Source organism: Danio rerio, chromosome 16 (assembly GCF_052040795.2).
Source record: "Danio rerio strain M-AB ecotype USA chromosome 16, GRCz13ab, whole genome shotgun sequence".
In the NCBI taxonomy this organism is placed as follows: Eukaryota; Metazoa; Chordata; class Actinopteri; order Cypriniformes; family Danionidae; genus Danio; species Danio rerio.
In genome coordinates, this window is record NC_141036.1 from 41,169,002 (window position 1) to 41,189,406 (window position 20,405).

The window sequence follows — 20,405 nt, forward strand, 5'->3', positions numbered from 1 at the left end:
AAGGAAACATGGAGGACGGTGGTCAGTCGCCATTATTTGCTCCCACTAGACCTGAGATCTCTCTCGTACCACAAATTCCTCTCAGTGGTGTAGGACATCATACAGCATATAAACAATAAGCGCTAGCTGCGATGCAGGCCCTTCCCCACCTCCTTCGCCTCAAAATCATTTTCAAGTTGGGCAAATTCGTGTTGTAATTTTTACGCTATTAACGTTATCAATGCACGCACTGCGGGCTACACATAGAACAACTTTATTCCCTTTAACACCAGTGCGCACACAGGCTACATCTTACACACACACACACATCAGGGCCGTACCATTACATAAACTGCGTGGGGGTAAATCTGGACTGAACCATTTGCTGCTTATACTACACCACGTATTTCGTAGAGCTAAAAAGAAAATTTCTTCCATCGTGGCTAGTGTGGCACAGATGCTAGGACCCGCCTTTATGCATGCATCATAGGTTGTATGGCAAGTGTAAACGCATGAATTCGATATGGGTCACAATTAAAAGAACGTGTAAACGGACAGACAAAAAAATCTGAATTGGGCATCAAGACCTGACAGTGTGAACGGGGCCTAAGTTTGTGCGGGGAAAATGTATTCATTCTTTTTTTGGACCTAATGTATGCTGTGCAGCGTTATGTACTGATCCGATGGCTTTAAATACCTAGCTAAATTGATACTAAAATGCTTTAAGGTTAACGGTAAATGATAAAGTTTACCTCACAATAAACTTGTCTTATTTAAATGTCCTTATCCTTGGCTGCATTAACAGTTTAGCTTTCAAGTTTTCTTCACATTAATGTTATAGTCTGCTCCTGCTGACCCTGGAATTAGGATACCATCAAGTGATAATCCATTGCACTGGCAGAAAAATGAACAAGGAAAGGAAAGATGAATGCCACAGGGCCGTTACAAATTTTATTGTTAAAAGTTTGCTGCCTTTTTCTCCTGTGGAGGCTTCATGGTGGAGCTAAGAACAGTAAGCTGTAAATGATGTTGTAATATTATTACCATTAAGGCTGTTGGCCATGTTTGTAGGTAGTCTCTTAACCTAGATAATTTTTAAATCTTTTTATAGTAAGCAACAATGATAAAATAGTGCTAATGTTACTTTTTTGTGTTTGATGATGTCAAATATAGGGAGATGATAAGCACTTTAAACCCCAGATATCAGTCCCCCAGCCGAGACATGCTCTCAAATACCCTCATACCTGCAGTTGAAAAAGAAAATATCAAGAAAGAGTTGCAAGATGTGAGAGATGTGGCTGTGACTGCTGATGGCTGGATCAGCATTGCACAGGACCACTACCTGACAGTGTCACTTCACTTTGTCAGAGAGGGTTCCATGAAAGACATACAAGGGCAGTATACACATCCCAGACAGGGGACATTTTAGCAGAAGAGATAAGAGATATTCTTGATGAATTTAATATAAAGGATAGAGTAGTTGCTGTGACAATGCAGCAAACATGGATGTAGCAGTAAAAAGAGATGAGTATTAAAAAAATTGGCTGCTTTGCTCACACTCTCAATATTGCTGCTCAGAAGCTTTCCACAATTACCTCAGTCTCACAGTGGGCAGGAAGGATCAGAGCAATGGTGGTGTGGCTGAAAAGATCCACCCTGGCTAAACCTATCCTTAAAGAGAAGCAGCATCTTCTCGGTAGGTAGAAATCAGAATAGTTGAACCTTAGTGCAAAACTCTTTGGCCAAATAGTTAATAAAAATCCTTTGCTAAATCATGCAGTAAAACATTTCTGCAAATAAACAGCCACTTTGATAACCAACACAAACATAAATTTCTCTTTCCCATTTTAGGTCTTCCAGAACATGCTGTCATCCTTGATGTGAAAACAAGGTGGAATAGCTTATTCCTCATGGTGGAGCGATTCCTAGAGCAGTTCCCTGCCTTCCAGGCCACCTCCATGGACCATCGTCTTAAGAAATTAATGGACAAGGACAGGTAAAAACTCTGTTCTCATTTTAAATGCTTATTCAATTTTCAGTGTAAACGATTTTGCTCATGAATCTATAGTCCAGCTAATGAATCTGATCATATTTTACAGACTGCAGAGAATTTCTGATGAGGATTTTAGAAAAGCAGAAGAGTTTGTCAAAATTACAAAGATACTTTACACTTCAACCCTCTGCGTCTCTGCTGAAAGGAGCCAAAACTTGGGTCAGATTCTGCCTATCTTAAATAAGCTCCAGCACCACTTCACAGTGAATAAAGAGGACTCCTCCTTCACAAAGACCATCAAGGACCCTATCTGGAATGACCTCTCAAAAAGATACCAGGGGTGCAGTGTAATCCTGCTGAATTTGCTCTTGTTTTCATTAGAATTATTCAGTGATTGACTCAGTGTTTTTGTCTTGAATATCAGATGGATGAGAGGGCACAGCCTTGCATCCCAGATTCAAGTCAAAAGTGACAAATGAAGTGTGGACCAGACTGAAGGAGGAGCTAATGAAAAGGACCTTAGAACAGGTGTTACTTCATATTGGTAATATTCTACTTCACTTGAATTGTAGATCAATATGTGTTGTGGTAAATATTGACTTCTCATTAATTACAAATTATCAGACCAGAGGTTTTGAATATCAGAAAATAGACTTTATTCTCCATAATAAAGCCGAGAAAGAGCAGAGCAGACCCCAGAGCTTTCTGAAGTCTCTCCTGGACACCTTCTAAAGTTTCAGTGTGTTTGTTACAATTTTTATACAGGATTATTTGACACACCCCTAAGTCTCTTTTTAACTCTTGACCATTTTTGAATAGGTTTTTAGTCTAAGGGGTCCTGCTATTCTTGGCTCTCAGCCCACTAGCTCATGTCAACAGAGATGTTACAGGTCTATGTCAGTAAAGTATAGATGCAACTTATGCAAAGGAACTAAGTGTTTACATACATTGTCATGATAGGATAATAACTTGATAATATGTTACTCATTCTAACTTCTGACACATATAGCTTCATACAAGTATTTAACATAAATAATCAGTGCTTTACATATTCAGTTATTCTACACAATCAGTCACTCAGCCTTCTCCTAGTGTTGCTCCTGTGCAGGCATACTCATCTTACACAGACATATCACTGTATTTTTAACACAGGCTGGCATGTTTGCTGCAAACACTACATACATTTTGAGAAGAGAAAATTAACTGCTTTACACTTAGAAAATACTTCATACAGAGAGAATAAAATCTTCTTCAATCCCTCCTCTTAAGACTTTAGTCTTAATATTATTGTCTTTTAACCCCAAAGTGCAATTTCATAATCCAGTTCTCTTAATTACCTCTATCTTGTGACTGATATTAGCCACATAGCTGTTATCAATTGACTAGATTATGCCACTGTACTTTGACAGAAGTCCAGCCAAACATCTTCCCTTTTACTTTTGATTTGAAGGAAGTAAAAGACTGTACTCTGTTTTTTCTCTTAACACATCAAAGACAACAATGTTTTAAGCATAAGTATTCAGTTGGTTCAGTGCTAGCTGCTAGTTTTCACACTCATGTAGAATATACTGAAGTGATATTATATATAGGTACCATGAAAGCAATATGCAAACAAAATCAATATGCAAACGTAAAAAGCATCAAATGTTGATCTTGATCTTTGCTCATCCTTGTTTCTCTTATTCCAAGCTATCAGCATCTTCATTAGACTTTGAAAAGTTGTTAATGGAGATGTGTGGTTGAGAGTCTGAGTTCTGAAATCTGCAGTTGTGCATTCATCATCCCTTGACTTGTGGCACTTCTGTATGTGGTATTCAGGCACATTATCAGAATCACTCTTTTCTTTGTTCTGATAAACTCTTGCTTCCACACGTGGCACTTAGTAGTTTAGAGCTTTGGAATATTCAGGCTCCTCTGTTTCCAGTCAGCTTTCCCTTGCTGGAGTTGTTCCCTTTCGCTCCTTTGAGGCATTGGTACCTCATCAATGGCATCCACTTTGGCAGCTGTTGGATTTGCCCTCATCCAGATATGGTCCTTTCCTCCTGAGCTCTCCAGAGCATCCACAGATAGACTCGATCAGCTGGACCAATTGGACCTTATATCTCTGCTCTCTCACATGGCTCCTTTCTGGTTTCCTGCACAGATATCGCTATGCACATGGCAATTAATTGTTTCTTTATTAAAGTCCCTACTGCATTAGACATCTTTGCAAACCATTCCAAGAGGTTATGTGCAAGGTTATAGGTGAGATTATATGCCAGGTTTTATGCAAAGTTTCATGTGGTTTCTTGCAAGGGTCATGCTGTTTCTTGCAAGGTTTCTTTCAAGGTTTCTTTCAAGGGTCGACCCAATAGCAGTTCATGCAATGCGGTGTTAGATGCTTGTTTCTGTCAGTTTCCATGCCATCACTCACCAATGCACTTGTTAACACATTAATCCCATTAAGTTTATTATTTTCACATATTTCATTGAGGGTTGGTCTTGATGGATCATCTTCACCTCTTTCAGCCATTTCTGGTAACTGAGCATAATACAATTATTCTCTCTTTTGTTTTATTCATAATTTTTCATACTCCTTTAGATGTTTTTATTTATTTATCACTCATTAACTTCATGATTACTTTATGAATGCAAACCCATTATGAACTTATTTCTGAAGGCATTTCAAAATTTAGGAAATACTTCTCTTGTCACAGATGTAATAAATATCCCTGCTTCATAATCTGCTCCTGATGCTACCTCTAATCATCTACTCATCATAGTTTCTCAACTGTGCTTGTTTACAGAATTATTCTCTATCCAGTCAACACTAAAAACAGTCATCATCTCACTGTTTGGAGCAATAGTCTCCAGTCAAGTCTTTTAATTGAACTAGAGCTCTGTGAAGCTGTAGATAATTCAATCATCCACATATTGTGACAGTGTCCATACAATGATCTTCTCCCTTATTATAACCCTTTATGCATTCTGGTGTATACAGTATATGCTAGTCATCAAGCTACACGAGTACAAATAAGTTTCTACCCTCCTCTGATAGTTACCTAAAAAAAACTCAATAGAAATCAAACCACTTAAAATATTTACCATCCAAAAGGACATACAGATGTTACTACTTCAATGTGTTCCTTGTGCCGCCATTCATACCGCGGCGACGGCGGTACTTGATGCGCCAGCAGCATTTGACCGCTGGGTGGCACTTTAACCACAGATATTCAGCTTTGCCTTTTCACAATGCTAAACAGACTGTTCTGTAGGCGTAGCTTACTGTATGTGATGTGATGTGTTCAATTAAAATATAATTTTAATTTAGTTTTTCTGGTAATAGACATGCTCTTACACTATACTATGCTGTAGAAAAGATACATGGTGAGAAGTCAAAAAGCAAATATAAGAATTAAGTTATTAGCCTTCAGTGCCCGATTAAATTGCGTTGGGGTGAAAATAATGTTTTGATTTCTTTGACTATCATGGCAATGTTATAATCTCAAATCTTAAACGTGCGCATATAAAAAACAGCAAAATAATATAGATTATCCTGCCGGAAGAGCACATCACCTCACAGTTGTGAACTTGCGATCACCTCAACTTACATTTAAATTTTGTTTACCTGGTTTATTGTAAACTTATTAAGTGCAAAGAGGATTCGTTTTGGAAAATAGAATTGAAGAAATGAAAGACAACTAAAATGAAAGCACAAAAATTCAGTACAAATAATTAGTCTTAAATAAATAAATAAATAAATAAATAAAGCAGTCTTTTAGTCTAAATATAGAGAGATGTAGTGTTTGCTGTTTTGATAGAACTAAGACTAGACATGTTCATTTATATTTTTAATTTACGTTTTTATTTACATTTTCGTTGTTGATTATAATTACGATCTCATTTTATGTTTCAATTATAGTACATAATAATAAACGAATAATGAAAATAAATGAATAATGAAAATAGGACATAAATTAAGTCTGGCAGGTTTATTTTTAATAATTTAGTTTCAGTTCCGTTTTTTGTTTCAAAACGTCAATGTTCTGCTTTAAAGTATAACTGTTGTTTTGTTTTGTTTTTTTACTTAATGGCTCAGTATGTTTTGTATTTTAATTTCATATTCAGTCACCTTGCATATGCGTGTGAAATATAATGCCGCATAACCGCGGAAAAAGAAGAAAAGGCTGTCAGTTAAAGCTAATTAATCAAAATTAGCTATATTAAAATACAGCATTTATGTTAATACAGGCAGAGTGTGAACAAACTAAGGCTAAGCTATGTGCTTGCCTTTTAATGCATTTAAAAATATTTGCGGCCTTTTTATAGGCTACAGGCAACTGGTGTATAATAATGTTTTTTTTTTTTTTTTTTTGTATGGTAAAGGACAATGCACATTATGTTATTGATGTAAACTTAGGCTAAAACTTACCATTGATAAACGTGACCTACCTCAAGCAGATCACTTAAAGTGTAATAAAAATAATGTTGCCGCAGGACATAACTGAAGTCCCGCAAGTTTATTTTTAATAATTTAGTTTCAGTACTATTAATTTTTTTCTCAAAACGTCAATAGCACCTTCAATAATCTAAACATTAAAGATGGACCGCAAGATGTGTTGAGTGGCTATGTGGTGAAGAACGATGGCAAAGCTAAGTGTGATTATTGTAATAAACTAATAAGTTATAAAGCAGAGTCCCGACCAACAGGACTAAGCATATGCGGTTGGCTCATTCTTCACGAATATAGAATTAAAATTATGGCGCGTTAGGTTCATTGTGCATCCCGCAGGTGCAACCAACAAGGGTTGTGCATTTGAGTTTAACTTTTTGAGCGTTATAAGCAACTCGTTGTTAGTTTTTATTTAAATATATCGAGCCGAAACTAAGCAGCGAATTCTCTCCGCCTCCTCGTTTATAACCAGCTGGACACGCCACTGAAGCAGGAGAGACACTCCGTCGTTCATAATCTTAGCTGATGTGTCGGACTCGAAAGAATATTTCAAAGAGGAATGTTCTTTTAACAGTCCCGATATGTTCAATCTTTTTTTCCCTGTCATTTCTCTTCAGCAAATTATATTTTTAAAGCTGCTTGATTCTTTTAAAACTGAAAGCAGACCCCGGTAATTGGTGTTTTTTCATAAGATACTCCTTTATGAATGTTTTAATTTATGAGTAGTCTTTAATGTGCTTTTTAATAGTTTTATTTTATTCAAAGCAGCACCTAAAAGCGAATTTATCCTCAAAACGTGGCATGAGAGCGATGCATGTCATGTGTCGCATATTGCCTTTTTTTCTGATCTTTTTGCATAAAGGTTTTAATCAAAAGACAGGTAATTTAATTACTTTCGATGTGCTAAAATATTTGTTAAATAAATGTTATTTCAAAAAAAGCATATGCAATGTGCTCTGACAGGTAAAATCCGATTCTTTCTCTCTTTCAAGTTCAAAGCAAATTTGAATGCCAAAGGATTTTAGATATGCATATACAAGACTAATAACATCAACAAATTAATAAAATAAGTAGCAAATGAGAAATAAATGACAGACAAGTTGATAAAAACAGACATTATCTCTAATTATCAGAATTGCAAGATTAAAACAGCTGAATATAGGCCTAAAATGATCTAGAAAGCAACTACTGCGCGCTGATATTTATTCTTCTTTTTTTCCGAATAACGAACAATTTCAACCGCGGGGAGATACCGACAGCTTGATTTGCAGTATTTTCTAACATGTTAGAAGCGGGCAGCGGACATCAGCTAGCCGTAAAGACGGGCCGGCACAAAAAAAACATGGCTGCCGGTGGAGAAGCGGCTGTGCCCTCAGCAGCTGATTGAGACGGAGCTGCATATCCTAACTGAGTGCACTAAATACTCCGAGATCCGGGAGAAATTCTACCCGATAATCCAACACATACAAAACAACTTTGAGTCCCTGTCGAACAGAACCCATCTTACTGGGGGAGTGTGTGTGCTGCTGTGTGTTCACCCAACAATACCCGCTCCTGTCTCCAACACACAAATACTGGAACTCTTTATGTGGACTTACTTTTGATAATAGGCTACTATTATTACCTTTATCCTGTTTAATGTTATCAAAAATCTATTTTTATTATTATTTTTTTTATTCTATTTTTATTTTTATTAATCTTTTTTTATTATATGTTATTTTCATATTTGTTTTCACTACTGCCCTTTTTGCACTGTCTTGTTTGTGAGACGCGCACTGCTTTGGCAAAACGAATGTACAGTTACTTGTCATGCCAATAAAGCACCTCAAATGTGAAAATAGCCTAGGCAACAAATAACAAATAATAGTCTAATAATAACAAAAAATGCCCTTTTCATTTTCATACAATAGGCCTATGTGTGGGTTTTGACAATATGTGTTTAATTAAGCTATAAAGATCAGATGAAATGCATAGTGAAATATGAAATAAATGTCTCTTTTGCTGAAAATTTAATTAATCTATATATTTATTATTTTAAAAATCAACTCATTTTTGCCCAGAGAAAGAGGCGCGCGGCACTAGCGGACATGGGGTGCTTTTTCAAAAAAAGACGTACAGTAACTTGCAGCTGAACTATGCACAGTTTGGGGAAAAAAGGATATAGTGATGCATGTCCCCCAAAACCCCTAGTTTCTCTGTCGCAGATCCATCATTTGAAGGCAATTCAAATGTACCATCTCTAAAAATAAAAAAGACCGCTTACGCGGCATTTGTGTTTATTATTACCATATTTTTATTTTATTATTATTAATTTATTCATTCATTCATCATTCATTATTTTTTTTTCGGTTTAGTCCCTTTATTAGTCTGTGATCGCCACAGCGGAATGAACCGTCAACTTATCCAGCATTTGTTTTACGCAGTGGATGGCAGGAGGGCCAGCTGGGGCTTCGGGACGGAGTAAAAGGAAAGGCGGAATTTGCCCCGAGTCTGGGAAAGATGGCTTGCCGTAATTACACTAGTTTTTCTATCGCACACATGTGCCAAACACATAAACAAATAAATAAAAAAGGAAAAGAAAACATCTAGACTTATAGGCTGAGGTCTTTTTGCTTATAATCGCCCTTATGTTTCCGTTTTAAATGTAAGGCTGTTGCATAGAATAATACAATTTTAATGTATAAGTGATTTTGCTGCGTCCCCCTTGATGTTTCAATAACGCATAATAATCTACACAAAGACACAGCAGACATAAAGGTTGTGTATGAGAGACCGAGCAAAAGAGCGCTCTCTTCACAGCTCTGTTGATGCTGCTAGCGGCTTCTTTCTTTTTGTTATTTATTTTGCAGATAATACACCATATGAATACAACAGAAAGACATAAAACTTTACAAATTACCTTTTGTAGACTCAAAACAAGTGTCATATCTTGATAAGCCTCAGCCACATTGAAATATAATTTAAAGAATTACATTATCGGATATAATAAAATCGCATTAAATAAATAAACCAATATAAAACAAGCAAAATCAAGCTATAACAGTTTAGGTAGGCCTATATAGCCTACATAAATAAAACCGTTAAAGCCAAATCAAACTTTTATTTTACAAGATATTTTCTTTTAAAAGATTTTAGATATTTTCTAAAAACAATAAACACCAGAGAAGGTTTAGAATATTATTTATAAAGTATTTGGATATGATGATAATAATCAAATTGTGCAAACAGAACATTTTTGGGAACACGTTTCAGGTCTCTCCAGTGCATTTGGGCTGAATGTTTGACTGTGTCTAAATGAGGATGTTATAAAATACATTTTCTACCGAGTTATTAACGGATGCACGATTCCAACAGTCGGGGGACGTTCTGGGGGCTGGGTTTGCGTTACGCGATGCGAGCTATAGACCGACAGTGGAAATGCGACATGATTTCGGTCTCACTGATGCCCATTAACACCTGAAAGACAAGCTTTTGGTTATGAGATGGGGGAAGGGGTATGTCTCCACCCTCAAGTGTTTTCCACAAACATGGTTACACAAAATCCAAAACTCCCGAGGACGGATGGTGTAACCGTAGCAAAACCTATGCGTTTTAAAACCAAACCGCATTAAATATGGGGCCTTATGAAAATGAATGTTTCTATGCACAGCAACTTCTGGACTGAACTACTTGTTATTTAAAATATCTGTATTACGCTCTAGCATTCGCCAAAACGAATTTGTACATAAAAACACCGAACATAGCCTAGCTGAATAGGGTGTTGCCTGCTGAGCCATGACAGCAGCAGACAATTCCGCACGACCATAAAGCCTTCACCCGACAGTTATTTTCTAATATTCACAACGCGAGCCACAACAATAGACATGCCATGCCCATCATCCTTACAGACAACTTCGCTTTAAACTGTATTAAGGTCCCATTTACACTGCACAGCAGTTTTATATAAAACCTTAATGATACATATAACAGGCTACATTTTGATGGTGAAATAACCTTTTAAACGATGGCTTTTTATTTCAGTATTCAAACATTAAATAACGAATGCATCAAGTGAAATAACGAATATGCAAAAATACATGTATATAAATATAAAGGACTATTATAATTAGCAAAATGCTGCTCTATTTATCTTTGTATTTTTATAATTTTATTATTGTTATTTTTAATATTTTGAATTAATTAAAGCTATAGACAATACTGCTTGACATTTTAGAAAATGTTTTGCGTATACCCAGTGCCGAGAACAAACAAACAAAAGCACATGGCTTGTTAATCAATTTAATCAAGCTCTAGCCACGAATAAAATAATAGACTATTATTTTAATATTTTAGACGACGGGTTAGTAATTATACTATAAATGGTTATGTTCAGATCAATGAAATAATAACTTTAATAATTCTGCTTTGCATTTTTTTATGCATTACTAACATCACTAAACCATACATTTGTTTTATAAGTTAACCAAATATTTGCAGAGATTCAGCAGTTTTTTTTCTGACGCGTTTGCCAGTCATGCCAGTCAGTGAAAAAAAAGTAACCGTGGCCCCGTTTGCAGGTATTCAGATTCGATTTTATTAATCTGATTCAACTTTTATTATTTACAGGACATAAAAATGCAATAAAAGTTTCAAATCAATGTGCATTGTCCTTTACCATACAAATAAAAAAAAAAAAAAACATTGTTATACACCATAGCCTGTAGCCTATAAAATGGCCGCAAATCTTTTTAAATGCATTAAAAAGCAAGCGCATATTAGCCGTACCTTGAGTTTGTTCACATTCTGCCTGTATTAACATGCATGCTGTATTTTAATATAGCTTATTTCGATGAATTAGCTCTAACTGACAGCTTTTTCTTCTTTTTCAGCGGTTATGCTTGCATTATATTTCACACGCATATGCAAGGTGACTGAAATTGAAATTCAAATACAAAACATACTGAGCCATTAAGTAAAAAAACAAAACAAAACAACAGTTATAGCTACTTTAAAGGAGAACATTGACGTTTTGAAAAAAAAAAAAAACTGAACTGAAACTAAATTATTAAAAAATAAACCTGCTAGACTTAATTTATGTCCTGCGGCAAAAAATATTTTTATTATAATCTGCTTAAAATAGGTCAATTTATTTATTTATTTATTTTTTGCTTTTGATGAAGCTGCATTCAACTTAAGCTCAATGTCGGCAATGTCTTTAAATAAATAATATATCTAGGCCTATTTTCATTATTCATTAATTTTCATTATTCGTTTATTATTATCTACAATTGTTGAGACATAAAATGAGATAGTAAACTATATACAACAACGAAAATGTAAGTAAAAACAGAAATAAAAACATAAATGAAAAAGTCTTGTCTTAGTCCTGTCAAAATAGCAAACACTGAACATCTCTCTATATTTAGGTTAAAAGACAGCTTTATTCATTTATTTATTTATTTATTTATTTATTTATTTAAGACTACTTATTTGTACTGAATGTTTATGCTTTTATTTTAGTTGCAAAAATATCAGAAATTGATCTCGCACGCGCAGGGAAAAAAGGCAATTATGCCACACATGACTTGCATCGCTCTCATGCCAAGTTTTGAGGATAAATTCGCATTTAGATGCTGCTTGAAATAAAATAAAACTATCAAAATGCACATTAAAGACTTTAATAAAAAATTAAAACATTCATAAAGGAGTATCTTATGGAAAAACACCACGGGCTCTGCTTTCGGTTTTAAAAGAATCAAGCAGCTTTAAAAATATATATAATTTGCTGAAGAGAAATGACACGAAAAAAAAAATAAATAAAAAGATTAAACATATCGGGACTGTTAAAAGAAAATTCCTCTTTGATATATTCATTCGACTCCGATACATCAGCTAAGATTATGAATGACGGAGTGTCTCTCCTGCTTCAGCAGCGTGTCCCGCTGGTTAAACGATGAGGCGGAGAGAATGCGCTGCTTTGTGAACCTAACGCGCCATTATTTTAATTCTATATTCGTGAAGAATGAGCCAACCGCATATGCTTAGTCCTGTTGGTCGGGACTCTGCTTTATAACTTAGTTTATTACAATAATCACACTTAGCTTTGCCATCGTTCTTCACATGTTGCCACTCGGCACATCTTGCGCTCCATCTTTAAACAAATGTTTACATTATTGAGGTGCTCTCCGGCGGCGAAGTTTCTGGCAGAGTAGCGAGTGAAAAAATGTGCTTGCAGAAATTGGAATCAAAATTTAAATTATATAACAAGCATCGTATTCTTTCTAATCCTCGCCCAGTTTTAATACAAGTTGTGTTTTTTATATTTGTGGCTGTGAAGTTTATTAAGAATATATATATATATATATATAGCCTACTTTATTTTTTTTTATACTTTAAGTGATCTGCTTGAGGTAGGTCACGTTTATCAATGGTAAGTTTTAGCCTAAGTTTACATCAATAACATAATGTGCATTGTCCTTTACCATACAAAAAAAAGAAAAAAAAAACATTATTATACATAGTTGCCTGTAGCCTATAAAAAGGCCGCAAATGCATTAAAAGGCAAGCGCATATCTTAGCCTTGAGTTTGTTCACACTCTGCCAGTATTAACATAAATGCTGTATTTTAATATAGCTAATTTTGATGAATTAGCTCTAACCTTTGACAGCTTTTTCTTCTTTTTCCGCGGTTATGCGGCATTATATTTCACACACATATGCAAGGTGACTGAATATGAAGTTAAAATACAAAACATACTGAGCCATAAGTAAAAAAAACAAAAAAAAAACAAAAACAACAGTTATAGCTACTTTAAAGGAGAACATTGACGTTTTGAAAAAAAAAACAAAAAAAAAACTGAACAGAACTGAAACTAAATTATTAAAAATAAAATAATATATAAATATATATAATATATAAAAATATTTTTATTATACTTTTAGTGATCTGCTTAAGGTAGGTCAATTTATTTTTCTCAGTGTTTCACGTACTGTACGGCAATGTCTTTAAATAAATAATTTATTTAGGCCTATTTTCATTATTCATTTATTTTCATTATTCGTTTATTATTCGTTTATGTACAATTGTTGAGACATAAATGAGATAGTAAAATATAATCAACAACGAAAATGGAAATAAAAACAGAAATAAAACATAAATGAAAATGTCTTGTCTTAGTCCTATCAAAATAGCAAACACTGAACATCTTTCTATATTTAGGCTGCTTTATTTATTTATTTATTTATTTATTTATTTATTTATTTATTTATTTATTTATTTATTTATTTATTTATTTATTTACTTAAGACTACTTATTTGTACTAAATGTTTGTGCTTTCATTTTAGTTGTCTTTTACTTCTTCAATTCTATTTTCCAAAACGAATCCTCTTTGCACTTAAAAAGTTTACAATAAAGCGTGTTAACAAATTTTAAATGATTAATGAAGGAATTATAATGCTTTGACTTATTGTTTAATATCATTTACAAGCACAGTAGCTGTATGGGCTATTTCTGTCCGTTCGCATCCCGTCCCTTTGCGCCCCCTGGCGGCTCATTCACAAACTGCGGTCATACACTAAAAACAGAGCGGCACCTATTTCAAACGGCGGCGGTACAAGCCGCGGCGTTAATAGCCACTTTGAACTCTCACCTACTGTATCTTCACATACAATATACAAACTTCAGCTGGAAAATCTTCTCCTATTGATTTTCTTAAATCATAACCTAAACATAATCTTGTTTTGTCTTCATATGTAATTATTGCCTTTAGATTCCATCAAAAATTATTAGTCATTTATACATTTATTACTACTTTAAATTTAAATAGAAATGTCTAGGACAGATTGTATATTACAGTCAATGTTTCTATTAATGCTCCTATTTTTACACAAACTTTTCAATAGTGTTTAATCCCTATTTCTGCATCTAGTGTTTTTTCTTTCTGGGCAGATCTACATCTGATTTAATTTGAACCCTCACTGTGCTGGCTGATTTCATCTGCATCTCAGTCCTGTAATGACAATCATTTAGTTGGAATTTGACACTTCTTTCCTTTACTAATTTATTTTCTGATATATATATTAATTTCTTTTTTATCTTTGAGTTATTTTCTTTTGGCTCATAATTATTTCCTAAGGCACTCCCATTAAACTAGTTGTTTATACAATTTTGATGCACTTTTTTATCAGCTGGCTAAAACTTACTGTATGCTTTGTAAATTTCTCTCTGTTTTAATTATTATTCCTTAATTTTTTTTCTAATTATTTTTCACATATGTTTTCATGTAAAATATTATCTTTTTCTTAAACACTGTTCTCTTTCAATTTTTCTCATAGCAATTTAGAACTGTTACTTTCTGACCTTATGTCCTATGAATTTATTTCAAATTGTTATTTCAATCTTTCCTTTAACTATAAATCATTTTTCTAGATTTGAATTTTTCCAGTTTTCACTATCCAATATTGATTTAGGCCATTCACAATACAATTATGTTAAGATTTTCCTTTACTTGATTTGAACTTAAATACTTAGTTCCATTCTTATTTATTCTCCAAATTATGTATTGCCTTATCAAAAGCTTTTTCTTTAGTCACCACCCTGCATTGTAATTTATCCTTCTATGTTTAAGGAACTTTTATTAAGCCTACTGAAACTTAAACTCAAATTATTTACCATTCATCATAATATATAATTTCATCATTTAAAGTTTCACCTTAAAATTACCTTATAACACTTTTTTTTTTTTTTTTTTTTTTACAAATTTGCATGATAATAATTTCTCTAAAATTGACAGGAGTCTGATTTGATACAAGAATGGGTAGCTAAACTTTTGTTCTTAATTTTCCTTCTGTAATGCTTGAACGTAATTTGGACTAGGAGCTACTTTGAGATGGACTGTCAGGCTATCCCCCCTCGCAACCTGAGACAACTAGCTCCAGATTGGTGCAACAGTCTTTTCTATGTTGTCCTGAACTTCCTTCATATCAGGGCACAGTGTTTCCCCCTCTCTCTTTGGGCTGGCTTCTTTCTTTGACTCAGCTGATGTAAAGTTCTGGTGGAGAGTTTTTTCTTTTTAATCAGTTCATCAGTCTCTTGTTAGTGTCTCTTTTGAATGTCTCTGAACAAATGTAGCTTTTTCAGTCCTCAGTAAATCCTGGGCAAAAAGTTCATGTCAAAAGTGTCCACAGCCATTTTGCTTTGTGTTTTTTCACACACCTTTCCATTTGCCAGTATACTCAGAGATGTCTGGTAGGTACGAGACTACAGTCCCCCAAAGTTCATCCATACGTCCTCTTAATTAATATATATAGAATTTAGCTCATGACTTAATAAATTATTTTTTTCCCCATTTTTTCCTTCATCAAATAAAGACTCCTTTTATCCAATTTTTTTTAATTAATTAATTTATTTATCTATTTTTGTTTGCTGTTTAACAACTTATTTTTTCTAATTCTCAATCATTTTTATCATATGTAAATATGCTTAATTTTCTATTTGTTAAATGTTCTTATAATTCATTTCTTTGGCTTTAGATTGTGCTTCACTTATTTTTCCTAATCTTATTCTAGTGTTTCCTCACTAGTTACATTACATCTTACACTATTTTAATTTCTCTAACATTTCCATACCTGTTTTAATTCAACAGTACTATATGGTGGCCTAATGTCTAATATACCTGTTCAAAATCCTTACTGCAATAGCTTCAAGTTCATAGTACTATTTTACCTCTACATGTTTGTTTACTTTAAGCATTTTTCCTATCTGAAATGCAATTTTTAATTCTCAATTACCTTTTAAGTACATAAAATATGAACTATATAATTTTTGAACTCACTATTATGTTCTTTCATTTCTCCTCAGTGTCTATGCTTTACATCTGACTCGCTGCTTTTACTACAAATAGCTGTTGGCTCAGATGACAGCCTGTAGCTGACTTTAAAACAAATGACAACAGTCAACTTACTCCACAACAATTTTTTATTGCACTTAAACATAATTTTATCTTTTAAAGCCAAATCTTAGTTTCTTTTAAATGTTACTGTTTTTTTCTAATTTTTATTTTATCTGTTTAATATATATATATATATATATATATATATATATATATATATATATATATATATATATATATATATATATATATATATATATATATATATATATATATATTAAACATCTTCTCTTTTAATTCTATTAAACAATGTTTGGACTTCTTTTTTCTCCATTTTCCTATGCTTCTTTTCCCTTTTTAAAAATTAGCATTTTTGTCTCTTAGATTTTCCTAATTCATTTTTCTTTAAACTTATTTTCCTTAAACATTTGATCATTAACTCTTCAATTAATCCATATTTATTAAAGTTTTCTCTTCTAATTCTTTATTTACTCAAATCATCAACTTATCTATTTTTATTCATACTGATTTAGTAAATTTATTTCCTGATCAATATAACTATTAATCTCCATATGTAGATATTTCTATGCTTCAATTTTTGAATTTCTTAATATTTATTAGTCTAACTTCTAGTTGCATTTTTATTAACACTTTTTATTTATTAAATCTTATTCTATCATGTATATTTTCTTATTTCATTTATCTTATTACATTACTTTATATTTCTATTTATTTAATACCTTATAATATATCTTTACTCTTTAGCTTCTATCTGTCCTGTGAAACTTTTGTTCTTAAAATAGACAGATTCTTACCACTCCTGAAGCAGACCTTCTTCCAGACTGTCGACATGTCAGGAATTTCAGTCCCCTCTCTGCCTATAGTTCATACTTAAAAACACTTCAAACACACAGAGATTATTCAGAAAAATGTTTAACTCGTATATTCTTGTTTTTAGTCTTTGTCTTTCAAATGCAATATGATCTCAATTAACTTTATTAGGCTTAAACCTCCTCTGTATCACAATCTCTTCCCTAAACTGCATCACTCTCTATCTTATTGTTCTTAAATCACACAACATATGCAGTCCTTCTTTTATATTATAATATAAAACGATAATTCTTTTAAACTCACTCTTATTGCAAACATACTTCTAAACACAATCATACTTCTCACTCAGTCTAACTCATCTCTTACACTGTGTAACCTGAACCTCACCTCTATTCTAGTCTCTCTAGATCAAAGTTGAAGGCTTCTAAGCACCCCAGCAACATAGACAAATACACAACTACTTACAATTACATAAATACACCTCACTCCTCTTGAGTGACCTGTCCGAGCAGCCTCTAACCTTAGAGCTATAACCACAGAATTCTCCACTACACTCCTCTTGAGTGACCTGTTACTTCTGCTCCCGTCTTTACTGTTCTTCAGTAAAAATAGCATTTCACAGGATTTGTGCCTTTTTTCCCCCAGCCTCCTGAATAATAATATTTATCATTATTAAAACAGAACGGGTACTCCGAGGTCTTTGCGCGCTTCTCTCTATACCTTAATCTGTTTTAACTTATTAATTGTCACCACACTTTAAGAACTTCCTCTTAAAACTTAAAAATGCTCTATGCATATTCTTCATAATATAAAAAAATTTCCCAAACATGAGTAACAGTTACTAGTTAACGTTTATCCTATCCGTCAAGGCCCTCTTAGGAAAACACAGATCATTTGCATGCAAATTGTTATTTTCTCCTGGTATTCAAAACCCCTTTGTTTTCCTTTTATATCTTTACTTTTTTATGTTTACTTTTACTTTTTTAGTTTTACTTGTAGTTCGTTATAGCTGGAGAAACAGTTCAAGTGACTTTTTTACCGTTACAAGCAGGTCCTTGGTAGAAAAAACACAAACGTATAAGCTTAAAATTGCTTACCGTTTTTTATCGTGGCCACATATTTGTGTTTTTCCTCCAAGCCCCAGCATGTCCAGTGTCACCCGTTCGTCTCTGTCCAGCCCCACGTTGGGCGCCATTTGTGGTAAATATTGACTTCTCATTAAGTGAAGTTTATTCATAAACTAATTTCGAGAGGATCACGTGCTTATGATTTATCACGTCCAGTCTCGTATTTGCTAATCACTAATCTTCCAATCATATGAGCCCTAAGGCACCATAAATAGTCTAAGTTTTCAGTTCACTTTATCTTCGTTTGGAAGAAAACCCCCCTCCTCCCCTATTCTCCTCCTTTACCTGCAATTGGGCGGCACGGCGGTCCAGTGGTTAGCACTGTGAACCACACAGCAAGAATACTGCTGGTCCTAGTTCGATAGGACCGGTGAGTGTTTCTGTGGGGAGTTTGTATGTCCTTCCCGTGTCCGCGTGGGTTTTCCCCGGGCTCTCCGGTTTCCTCCCACCATCCAAAGACATTCAACATACTTAACAATCAAGCTTGTCTAATTCCTTACGTTCCCTTAGCTACAGCGGCAGGGGAGTTCTGAGATCCACCGAGCTCAGGCTCCCTTCTTGCTCTGCCAACGGGAGGAAGCCCCGGGCTCGAGGAGCCCTTGAGCTCGGGGCTCTCTCCCGGGACAGCATGCCAAATAAGCTTTGTAAATCATCAGCTAAGTGTGAACTCTTGAATTACAAATTATCAGACCAGAGGTTTTGAATATCAGAAAATAGACTTTCTTCTCCATAATAAAGCCGAGAAAGAGCAGAGCAGACCCCAGAGCATTCTGAAGTCTCTCCTGGACACCTTCCAAAGTCTCTCCTGCACCTTCTAAAGTTTCAGTGTGTTTGTTACAATTTTTATACAGGATTATTTGACACACCCCTAAGTCTCTTTTTAACTCTTGACCATTTTTGAATAGGTTTTTAGTCTAAGGGGTCCTGCTATTCTTGGCTCTCAGCCCACTAGCTCATGTCAACAGAGATGTTACAGGTCTATGTCAGCAAAGTATAGATGCAACTTATGCAAAGGAACTAAGTGTTTACATACATTGTCATGATAGGATAATAACTTGATAATATGTTACTCATTCTAACTTCTGACACATATAGCTTCATAGAAGTATTTAACATAAATAATCAGTGCTTTACATATTCAGTTATTCTACACAATCAGTCACTCAGCCTTCTCCTAGTGTTGCTCCTGTGCAGGCATACTCATCTTACACAGACATATCACTGTATTTTTAACACAGGCTGGCATGTTTGCTGCAAACACTACATACATTTTGAGAAGAGAAAATTAACTGCTTTACACTTAGAAAATACTTCATACAGAGAGAATAGAAATCTTCTTCAGTGTGACCTAGTTTTTTATTGAATATAGACTCCGACTGAGCAGATAGAACAGGCACTTAGCAGGTAACCGAAATGACATCTCTGATGAAGACAGTGCATCTGCAACAACAGCACTAGTAAGAAAATATAAAGAAATCCTATTTTTTCCTATTTAATTTTATTTAATTCAGAAGAAAATTAACTTGTTTGAATTTATTTTTTATATAGTTTTATATTTGTCTTTATTTCTTTACTCATTTGTTAATAGAAGATTCCAAAGCTTTCTGCCTTGAGGAGCTGTTTGCTGTGGAGGACATGGCAATTGAAGCAAGAATGCAGACCAGCGTCAGCAGCACTACAGAGGAGATATAGAGATAATAAATAAGTACAGACTGCTTCCGTCTACACTGTCCTCAGTAAGTCCAGTAACCTGGTGGTGGGACATAAATGACACTCTGCCAATGCTTTCAGAATTGGCATCAAGGTATCTTTGCATGCAAGCATCATCCACAACCTCAGAGCGTACATTTTCCACTGCTGGGGACATTATCAGCCAGGAGTGGGCTTGTCTGTCTCCTGAAAAAGCAGACATGCTCATTTTTCTGAAGAAAACTGTTGAGTAATTTCAGTTGATCCTAAAAGATTAGTTCACCAAAAAATGAAAATTCTGTCATTAATTACCCTAATGTTGTTCCAAACCCATAAGATCTTTGTTTATCTTCAGAACACAAATAAAGATCATTTGGACTTAATCCAAGAGCTTTCTGATCCTCCCATAGATTTACTGGATAAGCATTTATCAATGCCCCGAAAGGAACCAAAAACATAATGTGGCGAGTAGAGTTGGGCATCG

The 20,405-nt window shown here is 34.2% G+C and overlaps 2 protein-coding genes across 6 annotated transcripts in view; both read left to right on the plus strand.

The window, feature by feature from the left end:
- The window catches only part of LOC101885930 (uncharacterized), a 24,828-nt gene continuing 4,423 nt past the window's right edge, over positions 1 to 20,405 (plus strand). Inside the window, exons 1-5 of one of the 3 annotated variants that reach the window (XM_087287517.1) lie at positions 1 to 991; positions 1,153 to 1,675; positions 1,831 to 1,975; positions 2,079 to 2,312; positions 2,397 to 2,500. In XM_087287517.1, coding sequence (XP_087143643.1) covers positions 1,504 to 1,675; positions 1,831 to 1,975; positions 2,079 to 2,312; positions 2,397 to 2,451 — 606 coding nt within the window. In that variant the 5' untranslated portion in view covers positions 1 to 991; positions 1,153 to 1,503 and the 3' untranslated portion in view covers positions 2,452 to 2,500. The other 2 variants (XM_087287518.1, XM_087287516.1) reach the window with 2 other exon arrangements.
- The window catches only part of LOC147840356 (uncharacterized), an 18,881-nt gene continuing 18,075 nt past the window's right edge, over positions 19,600 to 20,405 (plus strand). For all 3 annotated transcript variants that reach the window (XM_087287485.1, XM_087287488.1, XM_087287487.1), the window contains exons 1-2: positions 19,600 to 19,689; positions 19,821 to 19,968. The gene's annotated coding sequence lies outside the window, so the exon portion shown is untranslated. The remainder of the gene's footprint in view (positions 19,690 to 19,820; positions 19,969 to 20,405) is intronic.